Source organism: Sarcophilus harrisii, chromosome 2 (genome assembly GCF_902635505.1).
Source record: "Sarcophilus harrisii chromosome 2, mSarHar1.11, whole genome shotgun sequence".
Taxonomy (NCBI): domain Eukaryota; kingdom Metazoa; phylum Chordata; class Mammalia; order Dasyuromorphia; family Dasyuridae; genus Sarcophilus; species Sarcophilus harrisii.
The window spans coordinates 36,971,605-36,986,392 of NC_045427.1; the positions used below are offsets into that span (position 1 = coordinate 36,971,605).

General features: G+C 41.0%; 1 protein-coding gene across 1 annotated transcript in view; it reads left to right on the forward strand.

The window, feature by feature from the left end:
• Positions 1-2,088: 2,088 nt before the first annotated feature.
• CCDC113 (coiled-coil domain containing 113) overlaps positions 2,089-14,788 on the forward strand; it is a 31,664-nt gene continuing 18,964 nt past the window's right edge. Inside the window, exon 1 of the mRNA XM_031949940.1 lies at positions 2,089-2,332. Within this exon, the coding sequence (XP_031805800.1) occupies positions 2,223-2,332 (110 nt within the window). The 5' untranslated portion in view covers positions 2,089-2,222. The remainder of the gene's footprint in view (positions 2,333-14,788) is intronic.

A 14,788-nucleotide genomic window follows, 5' to 3' on the forward strand; every position in this document is an offset into this window, starting at 1 on the left:
GATTTACCAGAGTTCTTAATTAGCTTTGCACTTTTAGCTTATTGTAGCTGAAATAGGCTTCTGTTTCAAATTTTTCTCTTCCAAGGAAACAAGGTAATCAGATTTAAGTAAGTCTTCAATAGCATCACCATTGTGAACACCTCCTCCTGTGACATCATAAACAGTGGGAGATCACTGATAAATTGAGAGACGACATTCCCTATTTTAAGAAGATCTAAAACAGGTTTCTTATCGAAGGTGGGATTTTAGCTATGATTCAAAGGAAGTCAAGGAAGCCAGGAGTCAGGATCAATATGGATATGGAAAATTTCATACATACATATATGCAAAGTGATCACATTGAATATTTAATAAAAATATCGAATATTTATATAGCACCTACTATATGCCAGAAATAGTAATAATCACTTTACAAATTCTCTCTTCATTTTTAAAACTTCAATGGCTCATTATTTCTTGGGTAAAATAAAAACTCCTCTGTCATTTAAATCCCTCCATGACCTGGTATTATGAGTAGATTTATATCAAAAGACTGAATTAAGTGATTTATTTGCAAGGTGTGCAGTTGCAGAACAAAACAGATCCAGGGTCTCTCAGCAAGCGCAAGAATCCAATACAGATTTTGCAGAGCTTTTTATACAATAAGACAACAAACTGGATGGAAAACAGGATCTAGGAGTGGGCAACCTGATTTCTTCTTTGAGGAGAAATTTTGCATTTTCTGAGCTGAGCGAGCAGGTGGAATTCCTCAAAATCAGGCGATTGTATTTCAGGAAAACAGCAAAATGGAGGTTGTTCATAAAATGGAGTTCGTTTGGTTCTCATAGTGACTTCAAGCTACTTTTCCAGTCATGTTCTTCTCCATTGTCCAATCCAAATAACCGATATCCTTCAAACATAACATCCTGTCTTTGGATAGCGTGTCCTTGAATATAATGCCCTCTTTCAACGTCAGCCTCTCAGAACATAAGTTTCTTTGAGCAGGAGCAGGAGATCATTATATACTTCAACAACAATACTATATGATGATGACCAGTTCTGATGGATCAGGCCATCCTCAGCAACGAGATCAACCAAATCATTTCTAATGGAGCAATAATGAACTGAACTAGCTATACCCAGAAAAAGAACTCTGGGAGATGACTAAAAACCATTACATTAAATTCCCAATCCCTATATTTATGCACACCTGCATTTTTGATTTCCTTCACAAGCTAATTGTACAATAATTCAGAGTCTGATTCTTTTTGTGCAGCAAAATAATGTTTTGGTCATGTATACTTATTGTGTATCTAGTTTATATTTTAATGTATTTAACATCTACTGGTCATCCTGCCATCTGGGGAGGGGTGGGGGTAAGAGGTGAAAAATTGGAACAAGAGGTTTGGCAATTGTTAATGCTGTGAAGTTACCCATGCATATAACCTGTAAATAAAAGGCTATTTAAAAAAAAAAAAAAAGGAAAAAAAGAACCTAGTTTCTTGTGAACCTCTCGGCGGGACCTTTCCGGAGCCTTCCTCCCTAAATCGCCTTGTAGCTACTCTGAGTAGCCACGCGTGAGGATCCCTCTGTACATTGCGCACACACGTGTCCTCTTCCCCTACGCCTCCCACCATCCTGGACGTGGGGGAGGAGGGGAGGAGAGGGGGTGGGAGAGGAGAGGGGGAGGGAGGAGAGGGGGAGGGAGGAGGAGGGGGCAGGGGAGGAGAGGGGGAGGGAGCGGCCCCTCGGGCGCGCCAAGCCGTTGTAGCTGTGGTTGCTGTCCTTCCAGGCCAGGTTTGAGGCGGCTAAGAAGTAAGGGCTGTCGGAGACGGGACAAAGACCCGGGCAAACCCAGCACCATTTTTTTAGCGAGCCTAGTTTATTCGGTCCTGGGGCGCTGGGAACGGGACGGAAAGCCGTTTGTGGATTAGTGGGGCGCGGCGGGAGACCCCGGCGGAGACCCCCAGTTTCTCCTGCGGGCACCTACTGCCCGAGAGCCTGGGGGGCCCGGGCAACCCGGCTGGGAGCATGCGGGGGAGGCGCGGCGCAGGCGCAGGCGACGCGGCGTTCCGTCTCCGCGGCAACGCGCCTCCGCGCGTCGCAGCCAGTGACGTCACCCGTTGCCCCGGCAACGCGTTCTGCGGCGCGCGAAGTCCAAGGCGGCGGCTCCCGAGGCTGCAGGAGGAGGGGGGGAGAGGACCGCGAGCAGCAGCAGCAGCAGCAGCAGCAGCAGCAGCAGCATGGCGAGCGGCGAAGACGAAACGGAGAGCTGGTTCACCTCCGAATCCCAGTTCGGGGAGGAGATCGAGCTGCCCATCATCCAGCTCTGCGGCCTGGTGGAGGAGCTCAGGTACCGGCCGCCTCCGCCCCGAGGCGAGGCCCGCGCGCCCGAGCCGGGCGGGGGAGGTTCCCCGGGGGCTCCTCTTCGGCCCCCTCCCCCCCCCGCTTCCGGCGCTCCTCGGGACGCAGGCCCTAGCGTAGATTCCCAGAGAAGCCGGGCGCCCCTCGCCGCTCTTGCATAAGTCACCTCCCATTTTGGAGCCCGCGTGAAACGAGGACCCTTCCTATGGCCCGGACCGCTTTGGAGACTAGTAAAGATGACAGACCCCTTCCCAGAATCACATTTGTGATGCATGGGAAGGAGAGCAAGGCAATCAGAATAAGCATTTATGTAGCGCTTACTGTGTGCCAGGAACTTTGTCAGTATCTCTCTGGAGCCACACAGTGACTCCGCTTGACGGCCGGTGCTGTTACTGCTTCCGTTTTACCGTAGAGGAAACTGAGGCAGACGCTTCAAGCGACGTGGGCAGGGCCAATCGCCCAACCAGTGAGCGTCTGAGAGTGGGTTTGAATTCTGATCCCCCAGACCTCGGGCCTCTACTGTGCCAGCAGCTGCTTAAAGGCAGGGCGTCGGTCCACACCTGTTTTTATGTCCATCCCTATTCATCCACTGAGCTGTCAATCAATCAACCCTTGTGCCTGTCACAACACGAGTTCCCAGACCCCAGTTAGACTAGAGCGTCTCCAAGGCGTCTCCCGCCCCCGCTGCACCCCGAGGCTTCCATGCTGAAAAGGAACAGATCCGCCAGCCCAGCCCCTCTCATTCGCACAAAGGAGGCAACTGGGCAAGACCATGGCCTTGGCGCCACATCCCCACTGCACTGGTTGCTGGTGAGGTCTCCACCCTCGTCACTGTCAGGTGGAAGTTCCTGCTCTGCCTGACCCCAGAGAGCAAGGACGGGACATAGAAGTTAGATCAGAGCCAGGGTCAGCCCAGGGCTCCGTGCTAATCCTGGCAAAGCGAAGCCCTCGTTCTTGACCTCGGAAACCCTAGTAAGAGCCATGGGTAGAAGTCGTATGGGACAGATTTAAACTGATCAGGAAGCATTTTTTTCTTTTCTTTCTTTTCTTTCTTTCTTTCTTTCTTTCTTTCTTTCTTTCTTTCTTTCTTTCTTTCTTTCTTTCTTTCTTTCTTTCTTTCTTTCTTTCTTTCCTTTCTTTTCTTTCTTTCTTTTTCTTTTCTTTCTTTCTTTTTCTTTTCTTTCTTTCTTTTCTTTCTTTCTTTTTCTTTTCTTTCTTTCTTTTCTTTCTTTCTTTCTTTCTTTTCTTTTCTTTCTTTCTTTCTTTCTTTTCTTTCTTTTCTTTCTTTCTTTTTCTTTTCTTTCTTTCTTTTTCTTTTCTTTCTTTCTTTTTCTTTTCTTTCTTTCTTTCTTTTCTTTCTTTCTTTCTTCCTTCCTTCCTTCCTTCCTTCCTTCCTTTCTTTCTTTCTTTCTTTCTTTCTTTCTTTCTTTCTTTCTTTCTTCCTTCCTTCCTTCCTTCCTTCCTTCCTTCCTTCCTTCCTTCCTTCCTTTCTTTCTTTCTTTCTTTCTTCCTTCCTTCCTTCCTTCCTTCCTTCCTTCCTTCCTTTCTTTCTTTCTTTCTTCCTTTCTTCCTTCCTTCCTTTCTTCCTTCCCTCCCTCCCTCCTTTCTTTCTTTCTTTCTTTCTTTCTTCTTTCCTTCCTTTCTTCCTTCCTTCCTTCCTTTCTTTCTTTCTTTCTTTCTTTCTTTCTTTCTTTCCTTCCTTCCTTCCTTCCTTCCTTCCTTCCTTCCTTCTTTCCTGCTTTCCTTCCTTCCTTCCTTCCTTTCTTTTTTTCTTTTTCTTCCTTCCTTCCTTCTTTCCTTCCTTCCCTCTTTCTTTCTTTCTTTCTTTCTTTCTTTCTTTCTTTCCTTGCTTCCTTCTTTCCTGTTTTCCTGCCTTCCTGCCTTCCTTCCTTTCTTTTTTTCTTTTTCTTCCTTCCTTCTTTCCTTCCTTCCTTCTTTCTTTCTTTCTTTCTTTCTTTCTTTCTCTTCCTTCCTTTCTTTTTTTTCTTCCTTCCTTCCTTTCTTTTTTCTTTCTTTCTTTCTTCCTTTCTTTTTTCCTTCCTTCCTTCCTTCCTTCCCTCCCTCCCTCCTTTCTTTCTTTCTTTCTTTCTTTCTTTCTTTCTTTCTTTCTTTCTTTCTTTCTTTCTTTCTTTCTTTCTTTCTTTCTTTCTTTCTTCTTTCCTTCCTTCCTTTCTTCCTTCCTTCCTTCCTTCCTTCCTTCCTTCCTTCCTTCCTTCCTTCCTTGTCATAACTTTTAATTTTTAAAAATATATGCAAAGAGTTTTCAGCATTTACCTTTGTAAAACCTTGTGTTCCAAATTTTTCTCCCTCATTTTCCCCAACCCTCCTCCCTTACACAGCAAGTAATCTAATACAAGTTAAACATATGCAATTCTTCTAAACGTATTTCCACATTTATCATGCTACATAAGAAAAATAAGATCAAAAAGGGAAAAAAAATGAGAAAGAAAAAACTCACAAGCAAACAAGGACAACAAAAGATAAAAATACTATGATGTGATCCACACTTAGTCCCCATAGTCCTCTCCCTGGATTTAAGTGATTCCTTACATCCCAAATCTATTGGAATTAACCTGAATCACCTCATTGTTGGAAACAACCAACTTCAGGAAACATTTTCTTTTTTTTCTTTTTTTTAAATTTTTAATAGCTTTTTACTTACAAGTTATATGCATGGGCAATATGCATTGACAATTGCCAACCTTTTGTTCCAGTTTTTCCTCTCCTTCCCCCCAATCCCTTCCCTAGATGGTAGGATGACCAATACATGTTAAATATATTAAAGTATAAATTAAATACAAAACAAGTATACATGTCCAAGCCGTTATTTTGCTGTACAAAAAGAATTGGACTCGGAAATCTTGTATAATTAGCCTGTGAAGGAATTAAAAAAATGCAGGCGGGTAAAAATATAGGGATTGGGAATTCTATGTAGTGGTTCATAGTCATCTCCCAGAGTTCTTTCGCTGGGTGTAGCTGGTTCCGTTCATTACTGCTCCATTGGAACTGATTTGGTTCATCTCATTGCTGAAGAGGGCCAGGTCCATCAGAATTGGTCCTCATATAGTATTGTTGTTGAAGTATATAATGATCTTTCAGGAAACATTTTCAAACAGGCATTTAATCAGTCCCAAAGTGTACTGTGCTGCCTTGTGCTGCCTTCGGCATCTATGTATTCCCTCCTCACTAGAATGCCAGGGATCTTGTAGGAGGGTTTGTGGTCCTGATGTGGGCTCTATTAGCCCTCTGAGATTCTAATAGTTTGGACCAAAAAATTGTGTCCTTGTCATACTAGGTGGTTACTGTGGTGAAAGAATTCTGTTCCCATTTCCTCCTACCCTGATCCAAAACTGGGAGAAGAGTTTCTTGCCTGAAAAAAATCAAATCCAAAGACTTAAAAAATCCTTCATGAAATACCTGTCCCAAACAAGGAAAGCAAGGGCCCTAAATGTGACTAAGTGTGAAAAGAGGCTGGCTTCCTCTGGAGCCCATTTTCACCAGTTGGTCTGGATCCAGAAGTAAGCTGACTGCATACAGGCCTTTGGAGTCGCAAGCCCCTTCCCTCCTTCTCCTGGACTCCTCCATTCTCCTGAAGTCTTTCCTCGGTGCTGCCTTTGAAGTTCTTGCTCTTCTACAACCCAGTTGGAATCCTGGAAGCTGCTGGGTACAGACCCCACTACTCCCCAGACCACTTCCCTCCCTTCCCTAGCTGGCTAACTATTCTCCCCTCCCCAGCTTTTTTTTTTTTTTTTACCTCCATCCTAGGGGAACTGTTAATAAACAGTGTTTCCATTTTTTGGTCTCGTTGACTTAACTCCTTCCAATCCAGATCTGACCTTATTCTGCCAGCCTTTCTCTCTCCAGACTTACCGGTGATCTCAGTTGCCAAATCCAGTGGCCTTTTCTCGGTCCTCAATCTCCTTGACCTCTCTGAGCCCCTGACAATGTTGACCATCTGTCTCCTCCAGATACTTTCTTTTGTCTAGGTTGGCACATGCCCCCGGGCATTCTCCTGGTTCTCCTACCTCTTGGACTGCTCTTACCAAGCCCATTTATTTCACCTTGCCAGCATCTCCAGCCTCCCTCACCTTCCCAATATATCCTCCCCTTCACACCTGGTAGCTGCCCTAATCTAGTCTCTTCCCCACTCTGTACCATCCTCCTTTCAGCCGCTAAATTACCAAAGTCCTATCTGCCTATGTCACCCCCTCCTCAGCAAACCACAGTGGTTCCTGCTGGCTTCAGAAGCAAATACAAAATGCTCTCTCTGGCATTCAAAGATCTTTTTTTAAAAAAAATTAAAGCTTTTTATTTTTCAAAACATGTGCATGGATAATTTTTTGACATTAGAACTTGCAAAACCTTGTGTTCCAATTTCCCTCATCCCCCATTCCCTTTCCTAGATGGCAAATAGTCCAATATATGTTAAGCATGGTAGAAATATATGTTAAATACAGAGCAGCTAAGTGGTGCAGTGGATAGAGAGCCCTGAAGTCAGAAGGACTTGAGTTTAAATCTGGCCTCAGACACTTAACACGTCCTGGCTTTGTGATCCTGGGTAAGTCACTTAACCCTAATTGCCTCAGCAAAAAAAAAAAAAAAAAAAGAAATATATGTTAAATCCAATATATGCATACATATTTATACAATTATCTTGCTGCACAAGAAAAATCAAACTGGAAATAAAGATGAGAAAGAAAATGAAATGCAAGCAAACCACAACAAAAAGAGTGAAAATTCTGTTTTGATCCACATTCAGTTCCCATAGTCCTCTCTGCGTGTAAATGGCTCTTTCCATCACAAAATCATTGGAACTGATCAGAATCATCTCATTGTTAGAAAGAGCCACATCCATCAGAATTGATCACTGTATAATCTTGTTGCTGTGCACAATGTGTTCCTGGTTCTGCTCACTTCATTCAGCATCAGTTCATGTAAGTCTCTCCAGGCCTCTCTGAAATCATCCTGCTGATTGTTTCTTATAGAACAATAATATTTCATAACATCCATAACTCATTCAGCCATTCTCCAACTGATGGGTGTCCACTCAGTTTCCACTACAAAAAAAGGATGTTACAGACATTTTTGCACATCAAAGCTCTTTATTTTTTATTTTTAATTTTTATATATTTTGAATTTTTCTTAAAAAAAAAAGTCTGGTTCAGAATGCTCTTTGGACTATTATGGCTATAATTAGTCTAAAGAATGTTTATTTATCATTACTGGATTACATGATCTACAAGTTTAAAGATTTTTATATTCTAGCGTCCCCAATCCCCATATCTTCACAGTCTTTACCCCTCTCTGACACAAACGCTTCAATCTAGTTACTCTGGCCTCCTGGATAGGCCACGAACAAGACACCCCTTTTCTTAGCTCCATACATTCTCTCTAAGTGTTTCCCACGCCAAGAAGGGTCTCCTTTTAGTCTCAGCTAAGTCCCCATCTTTTCCTAATGTCTTCTTCAACCCCTCTTAATTCTAGTGCCTTCCCACTACCAGTCATTGCCTATTTATTCTGTTTGTACACATGCACTTGCTTGTTGTCTCCCTCATTATATTGTGAACATGAGTGCAGGAAATTGTCTTTAGCCTCTTTTGTATTCCTAGCTCTTAACACAGTGTCTGGCACACAGGAGGTGCTTAATAAATGCTTGAGGTAGGATACCTCCCACTCTATGGCAGAGAAAGGGCTTCAGCCAGCAACCTGGGCCCATGGAAGCTGAGCTTGAGCCTTTTTATTCCTTCTTCTTTAATGTGAAAAATTTGCCAGAGCCAAAGTAGAAGGTGTGAGAGAGAGAGAGTGTGTGTGTGTGTGTGTGTGTGTGTGTGTGTGTGTGTGTGTGCAGGATTTGTTAAGCCCAAGGTCTTAAGATACCTATAGCTATCTAAACATAATAAATAATACATATGTATTTCTTTTTTAAAATAAATAACTACTTCAAAATACATGCAAAGATAGTTTTCAACATTTACCCTTGCAAAAACCTTGTATTTCAAAATTTTCTCCCTCTCTTCCTACCACCCCTTCTCCTAGACAGCAAGTAATTCAATTAAATATATATATATATATATATATATATTTTAAAGCTTTTTATTTTCAAAATATACACATGGATAATTTTCAACATTCACCCTTACAAAATCTTATGTTCTAATTTTTTTCCTTCCCTACTCCCCAACCCCTCCCCAGATAGCAAGCATTCCAATTACATATTTCTTTTTTTTTAAAGCTTTTTATTTTCAAAATATAAACATGGATAATTTTCAGCATTCCCTCATATGACATCTTGCATTCCAAATTTTTTCCTCCTTTCTTCCCACCCCTTCCCCTAGGCAGCAAGCAATCCAATTGCATATCTATATTTCTTAATATTCCAACAATAAATAAGAGTACAAACTCCTCTGCTTATACATGACCACAGCAAAGCCAGTGATGTTGATTCACAGTTGGGAAGCTCTTTGTATTCTTTTCAGAAGTCATTCTTGTTGCATCAGGAGCAACTTACTAACCTTCTGGTGCAGTAAAAGTCTATTATAAAGTTTCTATTGTACATACACAGATGGGGTTACTCCAGCATTTCCCAAAGTAGTTTAGCTATGATGGTGGGGAGCATTTTTATAGCCAGGCAGAGTGCTAAATGCTTTACTCACATTAAATCATTTTATCCTCAACTACTTAGGAGGTAGGCACTTTTTTCAGTTGGGGAAACTGAGGCAGACATCAGGAAAGAGTCTGCTGGGAAGTGTCCAGAAGGGCTTTTGACTGGGATCACTGCCTCCAGGCCCGGTGGTAACCACTAGGATTTAAGTGCCTGGCACTTAAAACATTGTTAGGGCTCCGAGCCTAATGCCAGGGCTAAGGATTACAGAATCCTGCAGGGTCAAGGTCACATCAGAAACAATTCCTGTCCACACCCATGCGGACAATTTTGAAGCATTGTTTCACGGGCCAGCATCCAAGTCTTATAGAGAGTCCCCTTTCCACAATAATCTCCTTTTCTGTGATGTTCATCGCACCAGCTTAGTGTGGTTCTGAGAGGTGGGCAGAATGGACTGGGATCAGGACCCCTTACTGAGGGGGAATTTCAGAGCAAGGAAGGGGAAGGGTCCCCAGAGTCCAGCTTGGGAGCCAATGAAGTGGCCCGAGATGTCTCCCGAGCCTTTTTCATGGTTTCCCTGGTCCTCCCTGTAGAGCTTTCAGAGCTTCCTGGGCCAGGGGTAACAGTTTTGAGAGAGCCGCCCAATTATATCTTCCTGGTCACCCCCTGCTGTGGCACCTGGATCTGGATGGTCCCTCAGGAGAGAGAGCCAAGAGGCTAAAGCTTCAGAAGCCCGAGTCCTGCTGGCAAAAATAGGGAGCACGTTCGGTGTCCCGGAAAGCTAATAATTGGGGCTGCCCCCAAGTGGGAAGGGTGCCCCGAGGGGAGGCTGGGCATCCCTTGCTGGGAAGGTTGTAGAGGAGCCCCCTTGAGTGCAGGACCCTGTCATTACCTCTGACCACCCAGGCCAAGGTCCTCAGCCCTACCCCAGGAACTCAAAGGCTGCTTGACTCTTTCCCTTGCATGCAGTGTTCCCCAAATCTCCCTCTCCAAATTAAAGCTCACAGAGTACCTTGAGATGCTAATCTGGAAACGCTCCCACCCCCTTTGTAAAACTGGGGCCAGGGATAAGCTGGAAAGGGTTAGTCCTTGCCATCATGATATTTTCAAAAGGTCATTAAATTTGGAGGGAGAGGACCTGGCTATAAACCTCCTGGTATTTATTAGGTTGGAAACATTAGGCTGGACTTTTTACCTCCCATTGCTTCATCTTCCCCAACTATAAAGTGAAGGTTTGGATTCTGTAATCATTAAGGTTGTTGCCAGCTCTTAAATTGGATTTTTCTTTCATTAAGCTTGTGAAACTTTTAATATCTTTAACAAAGGATTGAAAAAAAATGAAAGGTCATACTAAAGTTGAATTAATATGTATTGAATTAATTTGTATCCCAGTAAGTGCTTTGAGAAAAAAAATAAAAAATAAAAGTTTCTAAGGAGATAATCATTTTAATTAATTTTGATGATTTCATTTAATATTATTTGATACTTTTAATATTAGGATTATATTGAATTTAGATAGTTTAGAAAACTTCATTTGTTCATATAAAAAAAGAATAAAAATTGCAACAGTTCTAATATTCATGTCTTTAAAAAGTCTGTTATTATTGCTGGTATGAGAAATAATTATTTAAGCCTAAGGAGTTGTATATTCTCTGAATAACAAGTACAAGGTCAGGGTCACAAGTCCATTTGGAGACTGGATTTCCCATCTGTTTTATATAACCATCTAAATATAGGAAGTGGTTGCTTGTCTCATGTAACAAATCAAAGAAACAGTTTTAGAAAATATATCAGATTTTCTAACAGTTTATAATGCACTTACTTTAGAAACTACGTCATAGAGAATATGGAAAGCAGGACCAAAATATCTATGTTAAAATTTAATGATATTTTTGATTAATAATAATAAAATCAATATTGCTATAACTTTTGTGCTTCAATTTGTAAGTATACAAGTATTTGCTGAATCTGTGTCTGTGCTATGAATTCAGCTTGAAGAGAAACTTCTGATAAACTATACTCTTGATGTGGTTGAAACAAATAGATTTTAAGCCATAGGCCTTGAGTTTAAAAGACATTTGAGGGTCACTTGCAGAGGGATATTATGCAAAGATTGAGCTTGGAGTGGATGGATTCGATATTTCCTTTCATCTCTGTGATCTTAAACCTTTGACACATCCAGGGCCATCTTTAATCGTCTTGATTCATAGCTTGCCATTGAACTCAGATGGCTCTGGAGGGGGAGAGGGCCCAGCCCTCCCTCACTTGAATCCAATTCACTTCATGGCATAGCATCAGCTCCCTGACATAATGGTCCCCTTAGATAATGAAGAACAAACAACAATAACAAAGTTGCAGTGCTGTGTTTTCAGATTAAGATGCTAAGTGAGAATGTATGGAATAGCATATGAAGTGCCATATATTTATCATCAATCACTCATCAGATATTTTAAATACACATTGTTTTATGAATTATGTTGGGAGAGAAAAACCAGAGCAGAAGGGAAAAACCATGGGAGAGATAAAAAAAAAACAAAAAAAAAAACAGAAAAAAGAAGTGAATATCGCATGTGTTGCCTTACATTCAGTCTCCTTAGTTCTTTCTCTGGATGCAGATGGCATTTTCTGTCCAAAATCTATTGGGATTCCTTTGGATCATTGAACACTGAGAAGAACCAGGTCTTTCATAGTTGATCATTGAATATTTCTGCTGTTATTATGTACAATGTATTCCCGTTTCTGCTGGTTTTGCTCAAAATCGGTTCATGTAAATCTTTCCAAGCCTTTCTATAATCAGCTTGTTTATCATTTTTTATAGAACAATAATATTCCATTATCTTCATGTACAACAGCTTATTTAGCCATTCCCCAGTTGATGGACGTCCACTCCTTTTCCATTTCTTTGTTACCACAAAAAAAGCTGCTACAAACATTTTTGTACATGACTCACCAGATATTTCCATGCATGGCATTGTGCCGTGCAGTGTGGAGGATATAGAAATGAATAAAGAAGAATTCCTGTTTTCAGGGAACTTAGAATGACAGGAAGGATGGGGGGTGGGGTGGAGGAGCTCAGACATATAGAGAGAGACTAATGCAAAGCAGAATGTTATGGGCTCCCATTAGGCCCCAAATGTCTCCCATTTATAGGATGAAGAGGAGTTTGCAGATTGTAGATCATGTTCTCTTACTTGATGTCTTGCAGCTAGTGTGATGCAGCTAGCAAGTGATCTATCCTCCAGGCCTGAATTTTCCATTCCTCTACTGTAAAAGGGGGATCCCATTTGTGTACCTAGCATAGTTGGGTAAATCAAATGTAATAACACATATGAAACTACCTTGAAATAGTGAGAATGCTATAAAAATGGAAGAACATTGAAGAAGAATGGTCAAAAGGGCTGTAGGAGAACAGAGAGGGAGAGCTTCCTTCTGGAAGAAGATACCATCAAAAGCTTAATGAAAGATGTGGCCTTTAGGCTGGAATTGAAGAATTTCACAGAGTATGGCCCCTCACATATTCCTTAAAGAGCAATAAAACAAACAAGGAGAAGAAAAATAGCTAAAAATCCACATAAGCAAGTAAAAATTCACTTAGATAGGAAATAAAAGTGAAGAGCAAGAGTCTATCCCCTTTAGAAATATGACTGACAGCTGAAGTAGTTAAAGTAACAGAAGTACCCACAGATGGGATACACCCTGAGAAGTGTCTTTGAATGCTTATAGTAATTGTAGTGTGGTCTGTAATCATATTAATGAGATTACAGACTAACCATGCTGCTTCATTCCAAGCAGTCACATTTAATATATATTCTTGTATCAGTCTTGCATAAAAGGATCTTCCATCATGCTTGTGGTATTTTGATGCCTCCTTTTAATGCAGAGGTGACTCTGAGTTCTTGAAGGCTCTGCCAACTCCACAAGATCTATCAGTTCTACCACATTGGAAAGGTCTCAAGGACCAGCCAAGTTCCCTATGGAGAGATTTGTTGCTGGGATGTTGGCCATTTGTTGATTAATTTTTGGTCTTGGTAACCCAGTTCATGGATCAAATGACAAAAGAAAAGTTAATTAAGCAACACTGTTAAAAAAAAAAAAACAAAACAACACATCAGCACAAATAAAAGAAGGTGAAAAATTATAAGGAGGATGGAAATGAGGAAAAAATAAATTATATTCAAGGAAATTGTTTTCAGAAAAAAAAAACCCAATTTGAATAAAAAGAAATTGCATCCCCAAAGAGAAGAATGCAAGATTCAATTTTCTGAGGCTCGTTATAATGAAAAATCAGCACTATAATTGCTAACTTCAAGAGGAAAGACAATTAAGAACCCAAGGAACATCATTACAGTGGATTTCTCAGTGATGATAAGATAGTCAAAACTAGAATAAAAAAAAATGTAGAAACATAAGCTGTAAGCACATCGACCCTGCAAGATTTTGTATCTTGCCCTGACAAGCATCAACACTGAATTTCTTCCACTCTCTCCTGCCTTTGCTTTTCATACAAGCTGATGAATGAATCTGGAAAAAATCATGAAACTATGCTGACTGGGTCCACTATCAATTTGTGTTACATAATCTCAACCTGGCTCTCACTGCAGCAAGGCAATCCTTTCCTACTTAGTGACTTACCATTACGCTAACCACAAATGGTTTTGTTCAAGCTTTTTCAAACCTCATTTTTTACCTCCCAATTAAACCCTTGCCTTATATATTTCACTGAAAAAAGGTCATTCACTGAGAGCTCCTTCTTCTCCCCTCCTGCTTAACTCACATCACCCTTCCTCCTCTTTCAACTGTCTTATTTGAAAAGGTGGCCCTCTCCCTTGCCAAGGCAGAACTCAATAGAAACAATCGACCCCATTTCAACATATCTTCTCCAGCACATTGCTCTCTCTATCATTTCCACTCTCATTTATCTTTAATCTCTTCCTTTCTACTGGCTGTTTCCCTATGGACAAATATGAATAGACCAAAGAATTTTAACTAGAAATTCAGATTGATATTCTTAAAAGCACAGGTCTGACCATGCAATTTTGCTGTTCAGCAAGCTTCAGTGACTCCCTATGACTTCTAGAATAAAATACATAATCCTTCTGAGTGTCATTTGAAACCTTTATAATCTGGCTCCAACTAATCAACACCCTTTGAAAATAATTTCCTATCTGTTGCCCTTTATTTATTTCATATTCCAATCCAATTGGCTTTTTTTTTTTTTGCTATTTTTTAATACAACCTTCCATTTCCCACTAACATTGCTTTCCATAATGTTTTTAAGTGATCCTGAAATACCTTCTTCCTCTCTGTCTCTGGAATATATAATTTCCTTCAAAGTTTGACTCAAGTGCCATCTCTTTAAGAGACTATTTCTGTTTCTTCTTGTTGTTAATGCCTACATTCCTTTCCCATGAAAGTATTTTAATTTGTATGCATTTTTATATTTATTTATGTGTTATATGTTGTTGCTCCCCTAATGGAAGGTCTATGAGGGCAGGAATTTTTTAGTGTTTAGTTTTTATATCCTTAGCATCCACTCTGATCCTTAATCCAAAATAAGTACTTAATGAATACTTGCTAAAAAGTTAAAACATCTCTGAGGTGCCACCTGACACCTCTTAAATTGGTTAAGATTTCAGGAACAGATAATGATAAATGTTGGAGGAGATGTGGGAAAACTGGGACACTAGTGCATTGTTGGTGGAATTGTGAAATGGTCCAACCATTCTGGAGAGCGATTTGTAACTATGCCCAAAGGGCTATAAAACTTCATATCCTTTGATCCAGCAGTACCATTACTGGGTTGATATCCCAAGGAAATGTTAAAAGGAGTGGAAAGGACTCACT